The following is a 17,075-nucleotide window of genomic DNA, read 5'->3' on the forward strand; positions in this document are numbered from 1 at the left end:
TGACAGATTCATAAAGAATTGAGATGCTTTTATATAATTACAAAACACCTTTTACTACCCTAATCATTAAGTGTAAATCCAGATAAAGGTAGTATCCTACATGAAAACCTCCTATTTCTACTTTAAAAGACAGCAAACAAAATGTACTAAGTAGAATCACAGAAGTTTAGACCTGGAAGGGAGCCAGTTTCATCTAATTCATTTAAGGAAAGAAAAGTTCATGCAACAGATTAATAATCCTGAACAGTTTCCTGTGACTAAATCGCACTGAATTAGAGGAATCAAAATGTAATGTATTTTCTCATGTAAATATTTTCATTTAAAACAGGCTTTAGGGACTTTCCTGGTGGTGCAGTGGTTAAGAATCCACCTGCCAGTGCAGGGGACATGGTCCAGGAAGATCCCACATGCCGCAGAGCAACTAAGCCCGTGAGCCACAACTACTGAGCCCTCGTGCCACAACTACTGAAGGCTGCGTGCCTGGAGCCCGGGCTCCACAACAAGAGAAGCCACCACAATGAGAAGCCTGTGCACTGCAACAAAGAGTAGCCCCCGCTCGCCATAACTAGAGAAAGCCTGTGCGCAGCAACAAAGACCCAACGCAGCCAAAAAAAATAGATAAAATAGATAATAATTTTTTTTAAAAAGTGATTTCTAACTGCTCATCACATATACTACATCGAAAGGAGATTCTTTAATAACTGCTTTAATTCCGATCAAATAGCTAGACCCTAAAGAATTTTTTCATAGACAAATGAGACATAACTGAAGGGAAATTCAGCCTAAGACAGAGAAGTTGTGCTAAAGGAGCTGAAGGACTTGAAGATACAGATAGATGCTCATCTATTGGTGAGTTAGCCCATAAGTCCTCACAGCCTCAATAGAGACCTCCCATTACGTCTCATAGTGCAGAGGGCAAAACCCCCTGAAGTATGGCTGGATACCCACGGCTGCCATCGATGAGGGCCGACGTCAGAGGCAGAGTGAGCTCCTGTCTCTCGGGAGAAACAACTGCCACGGGAGGCAGGTTGACTCTTCTGGCTGTGACAGAAAAAAGGACACGGGCTGAGCCCAAGTTGTCACCACCCAAATAAACCATCTGATTTTCAAAAACTGGTTATAAATATCCTGTCCGGAAGGTGTTTATCCTGCAGGCCTCAACTATGGAAAGTACTTGTAATGTTTTGGAACCCCCCTATACACTTTAGGAGCACGTCTGCAGGTTTAGATTTTTGTATGAAAGCCCAGGCTCAATGAACACATGTAATAACAAGCAAGGGGTTGGTCACAGAACCTGAGCAGCAACTGCAAGAGAGGAGCAATGGAGTAGGGTTCCAGCTCCTACGATTAGCTGGCTCTTGACTCTTTGAAGCCCCGCCCCCCGGCCCCGCCCCTGCCAACCACGTTTAGCTCTAAGAATAACCAGGCAGAATGTGCAAAATGGGGAGCTGTCAGCCCCTGGGGAAGAGGCTGGAGGTGAGGTTGGCACTGAGCTGGCCCACATCCCTTGTGCCCAGAGGAGGGGGTGGCAGAGGCTCAAGGCCCATGCTCCATGCACTGAGCCAGGGCTGTGCCCACCCAGACAAAGGGCCACTATTTCTAATTCACACCAGTGCACTGACCTATGGACTAGTGGTGGCCTGAAAGGACCAGGGGGCTTGAAAGCCCATGGCATACATTTCCCTTGACCCCTGAGTTGCTCCCTTCGCCTAAGGACAAGCTGAGTCACGGGGAGTGGAGGTAGAAGGGTGAACGCAGCAAATGTCAGACGGAGGAGGCTATTGCCACACCTAAGAACAGCAAGCAATAACCTTGCAACCTTACACAGCAGTGTCAAGCAAGTACTAAGAATTATACAGAAAGAAGAAAGAAAAAAACCGTATAATCTTTGCATGTTCTCTCTACAATGGAGTCTAATGTAAAATTAAAAAAATATATTACCGTGTTATTCAGGCACCAAAAATTGAGATAAACAGGAGGCTGTCCTCTCACACAGGCTTACCTGGCTTAACGGTGACATTTACAAATCCCTCTCCAAAGGCATTTTCACTAGAAACTGCTACTTTGAAGGAATAAATTCCTACTGACAACTGCAAGATGAAGAAAAGTTATACTGATAAACATGCAAGCAACAGGATGGGTCCACTGCCTAGAAAATCCTTAAATATTCCAGAAGCCGTTCTCCTGGAATCAGCATAGAGAAGGGGCTCGGGACCTGTGGACACACTGCCACATGTCTGAAGCCTATACTCTGCAACACTGAAGATCACCCAGGAAGGCCTTCAGCTTAGTTACAGATGTTCACGGGGCTTACAGAGGCATATGTGACATGGACCAACCGAGGGCGGCAGTTCTCAAACTTGAGTGTATGGGAATCTTGCATTTTTACCAAGTAGCACTGGTGGGTCAGCTGTCAACGCTCTGGGTACCAGACTTCGAGAAACAGCGCTCAGTGGCATGGGGGTGATGCTAACTCATGTTGCATCAGTAGCTGTGCAGTATCAGAAATGAAGAGAACATAATCATCTATGGGCCAAGAAGAGGGAACATTTCTTCTTGTGAGGGCTTATATCTTGGAGCAATATTTGGTAGTCAAACCATATGTGAACTGGAATGGAAATTTTGGCAATCCTAGAAATGTGCCTGACTAAGAATCAGAGATGACCAGAGTGTCTCTAACACTGCAAAGGGATCAAGAGTTGGAACACAGGCTTTAACCTCACTACAGAGACCCGTAGCAGCCTGGGCCAGCCTCTCTTCCCTGGGCTGATATGCCCAGTAAGTCAAATAAAGAAAAGGTCCCACAAGCCCCTTTACTTAAATCTACCTGTCTACCTACATGCTTGAAGCTTGATTCATTTATATTCTTCTTTTAATCTTAATCGTAAGAGACTTCTAGATTCAACAGCTAAGCAGGTGTTACCTGAATTCTAAGGTATGCTGTCAGTTACTACCGGTTACCAGTTACTTACCTGAGAGACATTAAGAGTTTGCGTGTGTCTTTGTTTTATTTCACCTTGGTAGTATTCAGGGTGGCTTATTAAACTCCATTCATAGTTGTAGGTTGTTTCTGAGAGCAAAGAAAAATATGAGTAGTTATAAACTCTTAGAAGTCACTGTAATCTGGGCAGAGGGAGGAAAATGACAGTCTTCAATCTACTAGCAGAAATTAATTTAGATAGACTGCACTCAACTTTCAACTATCATTCAGGTAAGCAACAGTAAGGTATCTATATCTTTTTATTTTTTTATTATTTTTATTTTTTTAATTATATATATATTTTTTTGTGGTACACGGGCCTCTCACTGCTGCGGCCTCCCCTGCCGCGGAGCACAAGCTCCGGACGTGCAGGCTCAGCGGCCATGGCTCACGGGCCCAGCCGCTCTGCGGCACGTGGGATCCTCCCGGACCGGGGCACGAACCCGCATCCCCCGCATCGGCAGGCGGACTCCCAACCACTGAGCCACCAGGGAAGCCCTCTATATCTTTTTAATGTAAAATTTCTTTATTATTATAAGAACATACAACTTATAAAAATTTAGAAAATATAGAAAGTTTTTAAAAAATTGCCCTAATTTCATTGTTAGCATTTGATGACTTTCCTTCCAGACTACTACACCTGACTATACATAAAAATTTTAACATAGTATAATCCACTGTACTTTTCTCCTTTTAATAAAAGGCAAGGAGATTTAAATTCATTCCATCTGTCGTAGGGGTTTATATAAGGCCTAAGAACAGATTAAATATCTTTATATTAAGATGAAGCTGTCTTCCACCTTGTGATTCTAGTAACAGTTAAAGCACGAGTTACCTCAGCTGAAAGGAGTAAATGACAAATGCCAAATATTAACATCTATGCTTAAATTTTGATCCATGTGTGATAGGGAAAAATGAATAAAGGAACTAACCTGAATGAGAAATATTCAAACACCTTAAAAATGAATATACTTTTAAGAAAGAATGCATTTGACAGGTCACAGGAATAGGTCAAATGTTTGCTGAAGAGCAGAGTGCTGGATCAGCAGAAGAAAGTATTTTAAACATTTTTTGAACAACTGGTGTGAGGATCCTGAGAACCTGAGAGACGTGTTGCCACTACAATATCTGCAAACAACCTTTGTGCACGTGCTACCTCCCTCACCTGACAGTGGAACTTTCCCAGGCTCTGTGGGTTATTACAAGTCAAAAGCAGGTATATGGAAACCTCTCCTGTTCTAAGATATCACCCTGCTTTGCATCATCAGAATATGACTTCTTATCCTGACCAATTAAAGGAAATGTTCTGTATTTAATTCCTATCCTCTCACTCCATTTTAAACTATTTCAATAAACTTTAAAGCTTATGATCATCAAAGCCTTGTCATCCACTCGAGAGTGACATTCACTATGTTGTGAAAATGAATCAAAGTTGTAAATAACCAGTAAAGACACCTTAAGGACACACCAGCTAATGGGCCCCTACGGGTCCCAGAGGAAAGTCAAACTCTCACCTGCAGGTGGCGCTGGCACAACAGACGCCTTCAGTTCAACTTCATTTTCCGGCAAAGTTATTATTAGGTTATCACCAGCAGACACCGTGAGTTCTTTCACTAAAAGTTAATTAGAAATAGTACATTTCATCATATACTTCAATGATGTTAACTTACTGCCCTATGATAGATTTGTTTTTAGTATCCGTAAGATAATCCATCTTTTTGTAATAGTTCTTCATGAGATTTTATCTAAGATACTTTTTTCCCTCTGGCTAGTAACTGAACTGTGCCCTATATTATGTTGCAGGGTAGATTTCACAAATTTAAAACTGTCAACGTGAGTAGGCACTGTGGAGAAAACGCTTCAGATCGACCGAGCAAGGTGTCGGTGACAGGAGTTGCGCGAAAACCGGTAGTGTACTGCGGACTGGGTCTATTTTCTCTCTTGCTTCCAGCTTTGCTTGACCCCCTGGTATGTGCTATTTTTAGTCTTAAAAAGATGGAGTGTAATCATAAGTGTTTCTGTAGCATTAATCACACGCCACTCAGTTCTGATAGGAACCCCATGAAATACTGCAATGGTCTTGGTCTTGGAAACTTTCCAAGAGAAAAGCCTGTCAACCTCAATATAAAAAGGCTATTTTAACTCAAGCAGCAAAAAGCACATCCACTCTCATCAGAAGCACTTAGTCACTAAGTCAGCATTCGGAACAAGGCTTGTTTCCTTGCTCCATAACCAGGATTATACTGATACGTTCAATTGGCTTGACTCAACTGGACATTAGTCTCCCTTTGTAAAATACAATTGAGATCGTCAAGATATCACATAGAGAAAAGCAAAGATTTAAAGAAAAGCTGCGTGCTCTCTAGAGGTCCTAGCTGCTTGGAGATGTTAGATGGAGTTGTGGCTCGTTTAAATCTACTTCTCTCAGTCTGTACTCAGTCCCTCGAGTGCCTTCCTAGACCAGCTGCAGACGCTTCGCTGCCGTCTCTGGCTCTTCTTCCCTGTCACTTTCACTGACTCTTTTCAAGAAAAATCAGCCATTGTGGACCTAAAAGGGATATTGGTCCAAACCCATCATTTGACAGATAAAGAAATTGAGCCCTGGAGAGGCAATATAAGTTGCTTGAGGCTATGTGGGTCATTAGCAATAGATCCGCCAATATCTGACTAATTTAAACTGTATTTATGTCAACAGCCACTTATCTACGAGATTGAACTCTGATAGGCTCTGTTCCAAGGACTTGAAGATTATCCATTCATTTCATCCTCTAACTACTCTATGCAACAGGTGCTACTAGAACTCAAGGATGCTAATTCCCAGGCCACTTTCCTTTTCCATATACTGTACAGCTCTTCCATCATTATCCTTCTCTCTACTGAAGCTCAGGAACAAAGTAAATAACCAAAGAAGACAGGGTAACCCTCAAAGTACATTACCCACAGAAAGGCTCAGGAAACATGACAAAAGTCTCTAGTAACTTCTTTAGTATTAAATCCATTGGGAGCTTTTCAATCCTCCTGTAACACCCAGCCCCTTCATCACTTCTTCCAACGTGGAAACCTCTCCTCTCTCCTTCTCTCAGTCCACGCTCTCCTCTTTCTCTACCTCTCTGTCACAGCCACTCAGTCAGCTCTATAGGCTCCTTCTGCTGTCCCAGCTCCTAATACAATGATGGCTCCAAAGTTCCACCCCTCAGGCCTCTCCCCAGCCCACCCCGTGGCTCTCCCCGGAGGGCCTTCAACTATCACCTCTACACCGAAGACACCTAGTCCTTTATCTTCAGCCCAACCACTCATCTAGTTTTCAGTTCCATGTGTTCATATATCTTAGAGTCCTTTTACCTTCATCGTGACCTTCAACCACTTACCAAGTTCTAATGATTCTGCCCTTCTAATATCGCTTGAATCTGGTTCCTTCCCTCCATCCCTGCAACCACTCACTACAGTTTTTTTAATGGATCCTCTTGCCTCAGGTCAACCCCATACTATTTTCTTGATACCAGTCTGATCATTTCACTTTCCTGCTTCAAATCATTCAGGGATTCTCTCTACTCATCCAATAAAGCACAAATTCCTTAGCACAGAACACAGGATCCTTCAAAATACTCTAGACTCAGACCTTGCCATTTCCACTCCATTTACATGATCAGTGTCGGCCATACTGAACCCCTTAGAGCTCTTCCCAAAATGCCCCTTGAGCTCTTGTCCCTCTGCTCCCTGGCACAGGCAGTGAATGAGAGGATGGGCAGGAAATGCCGAGCGTGGTGCCTGGCCCTGGGTAAGTGCTCAGTAAATGTAATTATCATTATTGTTATTACACATGTCGCTCCCTCGACCTGAACAGCATGCTGACTCCATTTTTGCTGGCTCATCTATCCCAGCATTACCACCTCTGGAAAGGCTTCTGTGGCCTCTCTGAGCCAGTCAGCCGGGCTGCTCCTTTTCTGCTCCCATAGCAGCCTCTCAAAGCACTTACTGTATTGTATCAAACCATCTATTTGTCTGTCAGCCTCATCCTCTAGACTATAGAGTCAAGGAGGGAAAAGACAATATCTATTCATCTTTCTATTCCCAGTGCCTAGCATCATTTCTGGCACACGATAGATGCTCAAATACATGCCCGGAGGGAATGAGTAAACTTTCGAAGTTGTCACTACTATATTCTACAGCGTGTCTTCAGTACATTTCTTCCAGTTATATTTTTTAAATTACCTGTCCTGGGGGCAGTAGGAGCAGATACAGGTTGCTGAGATGGGGCAGACTCAGTGGGGAGGGTGCTAGCGGGAAGGGTTGAAATGCTATGCTCTGTGCTCCGTGGGGTGACTGTGAGAGCTGGGCTTTTCTCCATGGTGGCTGGGCTGAACTCCAGGCTGGTTGGAGAAGGATTATGGGAAGGCATTAGGACCTAGGAGATCAATTACAAGCGTAAGTTGTTATGGGGGAAAAACAAAGGTCGAACTCTTCAAGACAACACCATGTCATTGACTTTTTCAAAACTTAGACTCAGTAGCATTTGAAATACCATGTCTAACATTGCAAACCACTGGAACTCTAGACCATCTCTTTTAAATATTCTCTGCTACCTGCTAAAAATGTAAGGCAACTCTGGGTTGGAGAATTATTATAGGTAAACATACACATACAGAAAACATTCAAGATAAAAAGAGAGAAAATACTTAGAGTAGCAATAATTGAAGACAATCAGATAATTCAACAATGAACAGGTTCCTAGAGTAAATGATCTCTAGTCATATCATCCACTGTATATAATTTATAATTTAAGATTATGGTTATAGGGTTATCCAACTTGAAGTTTTAAATTAAATATTATGTGCCGGGGGGAAAATCTCACAACATGATAATAAAATGCTCTTCTGAGCTCCAACTGCCAGTGCCTGTATGGAGCCAGATAAGTAAAACTCAGGCTAAGAAGACAGGAGACCCAAAGGGGTGGCTGAGTGTGAGATCCACGGAAAGCAAAGCTGTAACTCAAATGTTAACTAGAGGGGGGCGCTGGTATTTATTGAAAACACAGCTACTCTTTTTTGCAGTTCACTTAGCCACATAAAAGAAGGTAAAATGTGTTAATACTCAGGGATGGGGGAAAAGAACACCGTTGATCTTTGAGACTTTATTTTTATTTTTATTTTTTTTGCGTTATGCGGGCCTCTCACTATTGTGGCCTCTCCCGTTGCGGAGCACAGGCTCCAGACGCGCAGGCTCAGCGGCCACGGCTCATGGGCCCAGCCGCTCCGCGGCATGTGGGATCTTCGCGGACCGGGGCACGAACCCGTGTCCCCTGCATCGGCAGGCGGACTCTCAACCACTGCGCCACCAGGGAAGCCCTGAGACTTTATTTTTTAATTGAAAGTCTTCAGAATGTTTAAGATAAGTACAAGGACAGAAAAATATGAAAACTTTGAAACGAAAAATACATCAAAGCAGGAAAAAAGCTGATAATCTCACAGCTTAAAAGAATGTTTAGCAAGTTTTAATGGTTGAGATTATAATGTCTAGTCAATTCAATCCAGCTTTCCTCACTTATTCTAACCTAAGCACTGATATCTTAAATAATATTTTCCTTTTTTAAAAAAAAATCTTAATTGGTTTATGTCCCTTTACATTCTGATTTGCTCTCTTGTATCTTGAAATACACTAAATTCTCCCATGACCTGTCCTTTTGTCACTTTACTGCCAACTGCATTCGGCTTCTCCTGATTGACACACTCACTATATCCTCACCTTGTCCTGGTATTTCCCAAATGAGCAGTCTCTGAGCTCCCAACTACTCTCCCCACAGTGCAGCCTCCTTCTCTATCTCCCTGACCTTCTGCTGTTAGCACTTGAACCTTCCCTCTGTTTTGGGTATGTCTGCTCTCCCAAAGGTTCCCATTCTTTTCACCTGTGTTTTTCATGGAAAGTTCTGTACAGCTTATGTTCTCTCCTTAGTATCTTGTTCCTCCTATCCAACTGATTCTTCACTGGTGAGTTTCAAGCAACCTCAGAACCTGTTGGGTCTTGAAGAAACTGTAGCGGGTCAGAATGTCACTCTAAAATATAGCACTTTGGCATGCTGATTATTCTGAATGAAAGGTACTTGAGAAACAGCCAGTGCAAGAAGAACACTCTGACCCTCCTTTGTCCCCCCTGAAAGCAAGAGACAAATCTCCCATGCAAAAGGTACCCTTCTTTTCAAGGATTATCTACAACTTAATGCAGCTCAAAAAAAATTAATTGGCTATAGGGGAAAATATGTACTTTCGTGGAAAATAAAACACAGTACCAGGAGGATAGAAGGTATCCTTATCACCATAGAGGGGAAATTTAGGGCTGAGAAGGCTGTAGAAACAAACCTCGTGTTAAAGCAACAGGCCCCAAATAGAGTTCTTTATGTTAGGCCCCCAAACCAAGACTTAATTACAGTTTCAGCTCTCCCAGAAATGGAATCTTAAACCAGTCAATCAGGAATAATTTTGAGGTAATCTGCTTGATAAACCCCTCCTACCCCTTAAAAGAAAGTAACCTTGTAATAACCAACCCACTTTTTTGCCTTATATTCCTTGTTTCCACTCCTGTCTAAAAAAGTTTTTCATTTTGTACAGCTCCTCGGCGCTCCTTTATACCTGCTATGCTGGATGCTGACTGATTTGAATGCATTTTTGCTCAAACTCTTAAAAATGTTAATATGCTTCAGAGAGTTATCTTTAACAGATACTTTGTCACCAATTTATTACCCCAAGCCTAATCCTCTTTGGCTTGTCAATTCTTCACAGACTAATTGTTTCTTTGTTTAAAAGATACAAAGCCTTCCTGCTTTGGTCTCCTCTCATATTTTTATGGGGTCTCCAATACATACCAAAGTAAATTGGTTTTTCTCCTGTTAATCTATTTTACGTCAATTTAATTATTACCCCAACCAAAAAACTTGGAAAGGAGAAAATTTTTTTCTGCTCCTACAAAACCTACCACGAGAGATTTGCAAAGCCTCTGGCTACACTCGCTGTGTATATGGGCTGGCTCCAGAAACTTCTATAAAACCTCATTCATCTGAGATACCGGTAGAGGCATCTCTAAGGAGAAGCGCTAAATCATCATTAGGCGGCTGACTTGTGAAGGCAGAAGAAATATTTGCTCTTTTAAACAGTCTGGTCATGAGTGCACAACAGAGGAAGAGGATGTTTTGTTTGGAAGGTTCTGAGAGTCATTTTTTAGACGATACCTTAATAGGTGCCCCCAAAAGGAAGCTTCGCGCGACGTGCGTCCTAATGGGGGCCGGGCTCTGAAAGTGAACTCAGCCCCTCCCACCCTCTCCTACACACGCCAGCCACACCCACCTCTTTTCCAGAGCTGTTGCTGGATTGCTCCTGGAGCTGAAAAGTCTCTTTCTCCAGTTCCTTTCCGGAAGGTGGAGTAGTGACCAAGGGAAGCAAAAACCTTCCCCCGGGGGAGGGTTTCGGGGCCGGGGTCCACGCCGACTCGTTCAGCTCACGGTGCTCTGGGCCTTCCTGCTGCTTCTCCGCCGATGTTGCTGGGCTGCCTCCGGCAGAGGAGTTGGAACCTCCCTTGCCACGGGCCGGCAAGCCCCAATCCGTGTACCCGGAGCTCCCTCGGGGCGCCTGCTTGCCAATGGGCCGGAAGAGGCTCTGCTCCAGCTCCCCATGTGAGTACTCAGACATCTCCTCCAGGCCCCGATCTTTGCCCAGGAAGGCCAAGTCCTTTCTGATATCCTCAGGTGAGTCCCCCCAGATTCCTGACGGGGAACCCCTGTTCAGCATCAGCTCCCCGGAGTCCAGCAGCTGTGCGGGCCTCTGGGCGGGCCTGAGCACAAAGGTCAGGTAAGACCTGATGGAGCCCATCTTCCTGGGCTCGCAGTTCTCCTGGTGAGGGCAGCTCACCAGGTAGCAGCGGCCCTCAAACCACCAGGCCAGGTCACAGCTGTACAGGTCACAGCAGGCAGATGTGCAGTCTGCCACGGGCGTGGTTTGAGGCACTGGCATGATTTTGCTAGTTTCCAAGTTAGGAGAAATGATGGCATTGGAATACGTCCTCCCCTCACTGCACTGCGTACAGGCACAACCTACAAACACGCGGTCTCCAATAAGGAAGCGAGGCATATCACTTCTGGCAAGCAAATAAACCACCAGCATCTCCTATAGAAAGTCCACGGCTTTAGAGCCCATCCATCAACAGCCCCATCCGTACATCTGTCCTCCCATCCTTTCACCCCCATCCATCCATCCATAGATTCTCCCACCTGTCCATCTAACCGTCCATCCTCTCTCTTTATATGATGTTACTCCACTCAGCGAAGAGAGGCGTTCTTTTCTACGTGCGTATTTGCTTTCACACTACAATATTTTGCTCCTCACCCAAAACCCAGCTATAAAGGTTTGCTTTAGGAACAATGTCATGCTGTTAATTGAATTTTTAAACATCTCAGGTTATTCTGATGATAGATCAATTCTGATGACATATCAAAGGAGAGAAAAACTTGTCCTAAATACGGGTCTATAACAACTAGCTTTAAGCACATTCTAAACCATGAACTACAAATGGTGCCAGTTGGCAAATACAGCAGGCAGGAGAGCGGTGCTACGTAAGTGTGACCTGCAGGCCACAAACACTGTGACCAGTCCATAAAGAATAAGGGCAACTGGGGCTTTTAGAAAGCTCTGCAGCAATTTGTCATTCCCTGACTTCCAAGGACAAAAATCACTTTCCTGCTTTTTTGTTTATTTTGTAAAACAAAGAATGCTGCCCACCACCCAGTTCTACAAGCATAAAGTCATTACCCACTGCAGTCACTGACAGTGCACCCAGAAATGAATTCAGGATGAGAAACAGGATAAGGCGCTCTGTGCTTTGGACAAACAGGCCCCGTAGATACTTAGATGCATATCTTAGGAAGAATTTTAATGAGCCCAGATTCTTGTATCTTCCCTTACATAGAAAAGCACTAAAATCATCAGCTGAGATATCTGTTCCTTGTGACTAGCAGTAATCGTTTACTAAATCGTTTACTTAATCGTTTACTAAGTTCTCTATTATGAGCTCCTTCCGGAAAACCAAACGATTAATTCTAACAAGTACTGCTCCCAATTAGACCAATTGAAAGCAGCACTCCATGAAAGAGTCTGGAATTAGTCAACAGAAAACGCATAATCTTCCATGAGGGTAACACAAGACCGCATGTTTCTTGGATGACCAGGAAAAAACTGTTACAGCTTGTGTTTGACTGCACGAATTCTCTAGCCCCAAATCATATATATATGGGCTTCTCCTCCTGTCTCTTCAGAATAGTTCCCTTAGAGCTACCGAGAGACTGTTTCCTGGGCTATAGTCTTCAGGAAGGTCCCTGAATAAAACTGAAACCCACAACTTTTACCCTGTGCATTTTTCTTTCAGTAGAAATTGTGTGTTGATTTTTTTACCAAAGAATCTGTGGGTGGTAGATTGGAAATAAAAACGAATTGGTCCCTCGGCACATATAGTTTGATGAGCACTGTTCTGCTGCAGAACTCAGAACAGCAAAGGATTTCTTTTCTAGTGAGGGCTCATCACTGATCATTCTCTTAATAACTGTTACATTTTTCATAATGACAGTCAGAGATCACTTCTAACTGGAGGTAAGAGAAATGGTTAAATACAGTATAAGAATCATCTTATTTTTTTTTACCTGTATACATATCATCATTGTTATAAATTTTTCAGAATCATTCAATGACTAACACTGGCTCTACAGGAAAGTCTAATTGGTCCAATTCAATAAGAATTAGATATAATAAATATACATCTTTCCCAATGAATAAGCTAGCAACAAACCACTTTAATTCAATTGAAATGACATTTTCTCAAACCAAATCTACTTTTTTTTTTAAGAAGATATTGGGGGTAGGAGTTTATTAATTAATTAATTTATTTTTGCTGTGTTGGGTCTTCGTTTCTGTGTGAGGGCTTTCTCTAGCTGTAGCAAGCAGGGGCTACTCATTGCGGTGCGCGGGCCTCTCACTATCGCGGCCTCTCTTGTTGCGGAGCACAGGTTCCAGACGCGCAGGCTCAGTAGTTGTGGCTCACGGGCCTAGTTGCTCTGTGGCATGTGGGATCTTCCCGGACCAGGGCTCGAACCCGTGTCCCCTGCATTAGCAGGCAGATTCTCAACCACTGCGCCACCAGGGAAGCCCCAAATCTACTTTGTAAAAAAATCACCTTAATAGTTTTAGCCTTCTATTTTCTAAAGAAAAGCTTAGTCTCAGATATGGAGAGGAGGAAAAAAAAATAATTCTGCTGAACATAACAAAATAGCATTTCTAATTAAGGTCAAGAGACGATGAAGCGTATAAAATAGGCAGGTAATCTCCAACTTCCAGTTCTACCCTCAAAAATAGTGTCCTTATTTGTAAAGATATCACTACATTCCTTTAAATGAAGGGGCCTTTAACTGAAGACTCAAACTAGAAATTTCTTTCAAACACAAATGGTAGGATATATTTTATTTCCCTTGAACAACTGTTGGGTCCTCTCCTTTTGGGCAATATGATTCATAAGAACTATCATGTTTCATTTCTGGCTCTGGCCACCAGAAGCTTAAAAGCGAATTTATAAAACTGTGTCACAGGGCTTCCTTGGTGGCGCAGTGGTTGAGAGTCCGCCTGCCGATGCAGAGGACACGGGTTCGTGCTCCGGTCTGGGAAGATCCCACATGCCGCGGAGCGGCTGGGCCCGTGAGCCATGGCCGCTGAGCCTGCGCGTCTGGAGCCTGTGCTCCGCAACGGGAGAGGCCACAACAGTGAGAGGCCCGCGTACCGCAAAAAAAAAAAAAAAAAAAAAAACCTGTGTCACAGAAACCATTATACAGGGAAAAGGCTGTGATCCTGGAATAAGCTCATTGTTACACGTGGGTAAGAAGCATGGCAGGAACCTTCAACACAAGGCTTAAAGCAGGTTTCCATCAGGTTGAAGGTGGAGATCGCCATTTACTGGGTTGGCCAAAAAGTTCGTTTGGTTTTTTGCCATAAGATGGCTGTAGTAGCGCTTAGTTGTCTTTAACTTCATTGGAAACAATTTTGTTAGATTCAGTGGTGACAGCTGTCCTGTCAGCGTGCATTTTAAAAAACCTTATCAAAATTGGTGAATTTCTGTGTAGCCATTTTAATATTGAAGATGGAAGAAAAAAAGCAACGTTTTTGCTTTATTATTTCAAGAAAGGTAAAAATGCAACTGAAACACAAAAGAAGATTGGTGCAGTGTATGGAGAAGGTGCTGTGACTGATCGAGCATGTCAAAAGTGGTTTGCGGAGTTTCGTGCTGGAGATTTCTCACTGAACAAGGCTCCGTGGTCCAGTAGACCAGTTGAAGTTGATAGGAATCAAATTAAGACATTAATTGAGAACAATCCATGTTATATCACACGGGACATAGCCGACATACTCAAAATATCCAAATCAAGTGCTGAAAATCATTTGTACCAGCTTGGTTATGATCATTGCTTTGATGTTTGGGTTCCACAGAAGTTAAGTGAAAGAAACCTTCTTGACCGTATTTCTGCACGTGATTCTCTACTGAAACGTAATGAAAACGTTCCATTGTTAAAACAAATTGTGACGGACGATGAGAAGTGGATGCTGTACAATAATGTGGAACAGAAGAGATCATGGGGCAAGAGAAATGAATCACCGCCAACCCCACCAAAGGCCAGTCTTCATCCAAAGTAGATGATGTTGTGTATATGGTGGGATTGAAAGGTAGTCCTCTATTATGCGCTCCTTCCGGAAAACCAAACGATTAATTCCAACAAGTACTGCTCCCAATTAGACCAATTGAAAGCAGCACTCCATGAAAGAGTCTGGAATTAGTCAACAGAAAACGCATAATCTTCCATGAGGGTAACACAAGACCGCATGTTTCTTGGATGACCAGGAAAAAACTGTTACAGCTTACCTGGGAAGTTCTGATTCATCCACCATATTCACCAGACATTGCAACTTCAGATTTCCATTTATTTCATTCTTTACAAAATTCTCTTAACAGAAAAAATTTGAATTCCCTGGAAGACTGTAAAAGGTACCTGGAACAGTTCTTTGCTCAAAAAAATAAAAAGTTTTGGGAAGACAGAATTATGAAGTTGCCTGAAAAATGGCAAAAGGTAGTGGAACAAAATGGTGAATCCAAAAAAAAAAAAAATGGTGAATACGTTGTTCAATAAAGTTCTTGGTGAAAATGAAAAATGTGTCTTTTATTTTTACTTAAAACCCAAAGGAACTTTTTGGCCAACCCCATACCTCTGGGACAGATCATCATTTTGTTCTGCAAAAAATCACCTGAATGGGCTGTTTAGATATACATACCTTAAGCAGAGATCTGAACGCTAAAGAAAGAAGTTTGAAAAGGTGGGTTTCGCAACAACTAAACCATTCTCCCTTTGGGCCAAGTTGCCATAATTACTTTAGAATCTATTAGACTCACTCAAGAACGTTCTTGAAGAGACCGGAAACACTCACATGTTTGTCCCCTCTACAAGTTGGCAGCCCAATCCATGAACACAGTGGGCACTCCATGATTGTTGACAGATCAATAAAATCATCGGTTAGCATCTTATCAAAGGTAAAGAGGATAGAGAGAAAAGACAGACAAACCCTAAATCACATTTATTTGGGCTCAGTAACTCAGGAACTTTGAATTAATGAAAAACACCTCATAAGAAAAAGACGAAAAGCAGTGAAAAAGTGGGGATTTGAGAGAGAGAGAGAGAAAAGAGGGCTCAAACATTAACGACAGCATTCTCCAGAGTAAAGAGTACACTGAGTATGGAATAAAGGAACATCTTGCCTTGCATACTAAGCAGTGGTGAATTTAATAAGACGGACGGATGGCGCGGGGAGAGTAAACTTCAGGAAACGATAGGGCTTTCCCGATGGTAGTATTTCCTGAAGTGGCCCTTGTATGATCTAAAACTGTGCTTATAAAAATTTAGATGCTTCAGACTCCTGACTCACACCCACTAGAAGTTCTGATTCAGTAGGTCTGGATGGGGCCCAGGAAACCACATTTTAACCAGGGTCACTCTCAGGGAAGCCTCGGCCTGGTTTTACCATACTTGGACAAACCCCGGATATAAAACCAGTTTCCCTGGCCATATCTCCATCCTCAATCTTTGGTAAGTTCAAAGGGGCTCAGCTGGCTTGGCTGGCCTAGTTGGGGCATGAATCATCAGAATTGATGCTCACCAATGATTTTACGCCATGGTGTGTCGACAAGAAGCAAACAGACTATATGAAAATAAAGATTTACGATAAAAAAAAAGAGTCTGTCATTTGCTTTCCAAAAAAGATCTACTATGCAATTCTTTTAAATAAATACATGAAGTTTTCCTGGTATATATGAAATGTGATTTTATTTCCCCCAAAATAGTCATGATAAAAAATTTAAATGCCTGTTTCCAGAAACCACTTATGCATGAGGTCTGCCTTTTTTTTTTTTTTTTAGCGGTATGCGGGCCTCTCCCTGTAGCGGCCTCTCCCGTTGCGGAGCACAGGCTTCGAACGCGCAGGCTCAGCGGCCATGGCTCACGGGCCCAGCCGCTCTGCGGCACGTGGGATCTTCCCGGATTGGGGCACGAACCGGCGTCCGCTGCATCGGCAGGCGGACTCTCAACCGCTGCGCCACCAGGGAAGCCCGAGGTTTGCCTTTTTATATTTGAAATAAGTCTACTGGAAAGCAAACACACAGCATCTTCACCTCCTCAGGTTGATCTGAGTTACTTAAGCCAAAGATAGGAAGTCCAAGTGTGATGTCTGGTGGTGTCTCCAGGGTAACGGTTTCCTACCTGTAAGGGTCACCAGCAGCAGCAATGAAGAGAGCGCACCTGTGGGGGGAGCCATTTTGACTCACACGGTGGGTGGAAGCAGGCTTCAGAGATGGCCCTGGGGGGTCTTTGGGGCAGGCTTCCTTTGATGTTTCTTAGGAGCCAGATTTGGCCTCAAGAACTTCAAAGGAAAAACAGAAAAGAGACAGGAAGGAAGAAACAGGTAAACGCAGAAACATACAAAGTTACTTCTATTATTTATTCATGGCAATGGGAAGCCTGTCTTGTTTACAT

The 17,075-nt window shown here is 43.2% G+C and overlaps 1 protein-coding gene across 2 annotated transcripts in view; it reads right to left on the reverse strand.

Moving 5' to 3' along the window:
- KIAA0319 (KIAA0319 ortholog) overlaps positions 1–16,857 on the reverse strand; it is a 50,798-nt gene extending 33,941 nt beyond the window's left edge. Inside the window, exons 1-7 of one of the 2 annotated variants that reach the window (XM_060021566.1) lie at positions 16,803–16,857; positions 10,315–11,057; positions 7,193–7,385; positions 4,495–4,593; positions 2,973–3,070; positions 2,003–2,090; positions 949–1,041 (exon numbers count right to left, since the gene is read on the reverse strand). In XM_060021566.1, coding sequence (XP_059877549.1) covers positions 949–1,041; positions 2,003–2,090; positions 2,973–3,070; positions 4,495–4,593; positions 7,193–7,385; positions 10,315–11,057; positions 16,803–16,857 — 1,369 coding nt within the window. The remainder of the gene's footprint in view (positions 1–948; positions 1,042–2,002; positions 2,091–2,972; positions 3,071–4,494; positions 4,594–7,192; positions 7,386–10,314; positions 11,058–16,802) is intronic. The other variant, XM_060021567.1, reaches the window with a different exon arrangement.
- Between the last annotated feature and the right edge of the window lie 218 nt (positions 16,858–17,075).

Source organism: Delphinus delphis, chromosome 10 (genome assembly GCF_949987515.2).
Source record: "Delphinus delphis chromosome 10, mDelDel1.2, whole genome shotgun sequence".
NCBI classification, from domain to species: domain Eukaryota; kingdom Metazoa; phylum Chordata; class Mammalia; order Artiodactyla; family Delphinidae; genus Delphinus; species Delphinus delphis.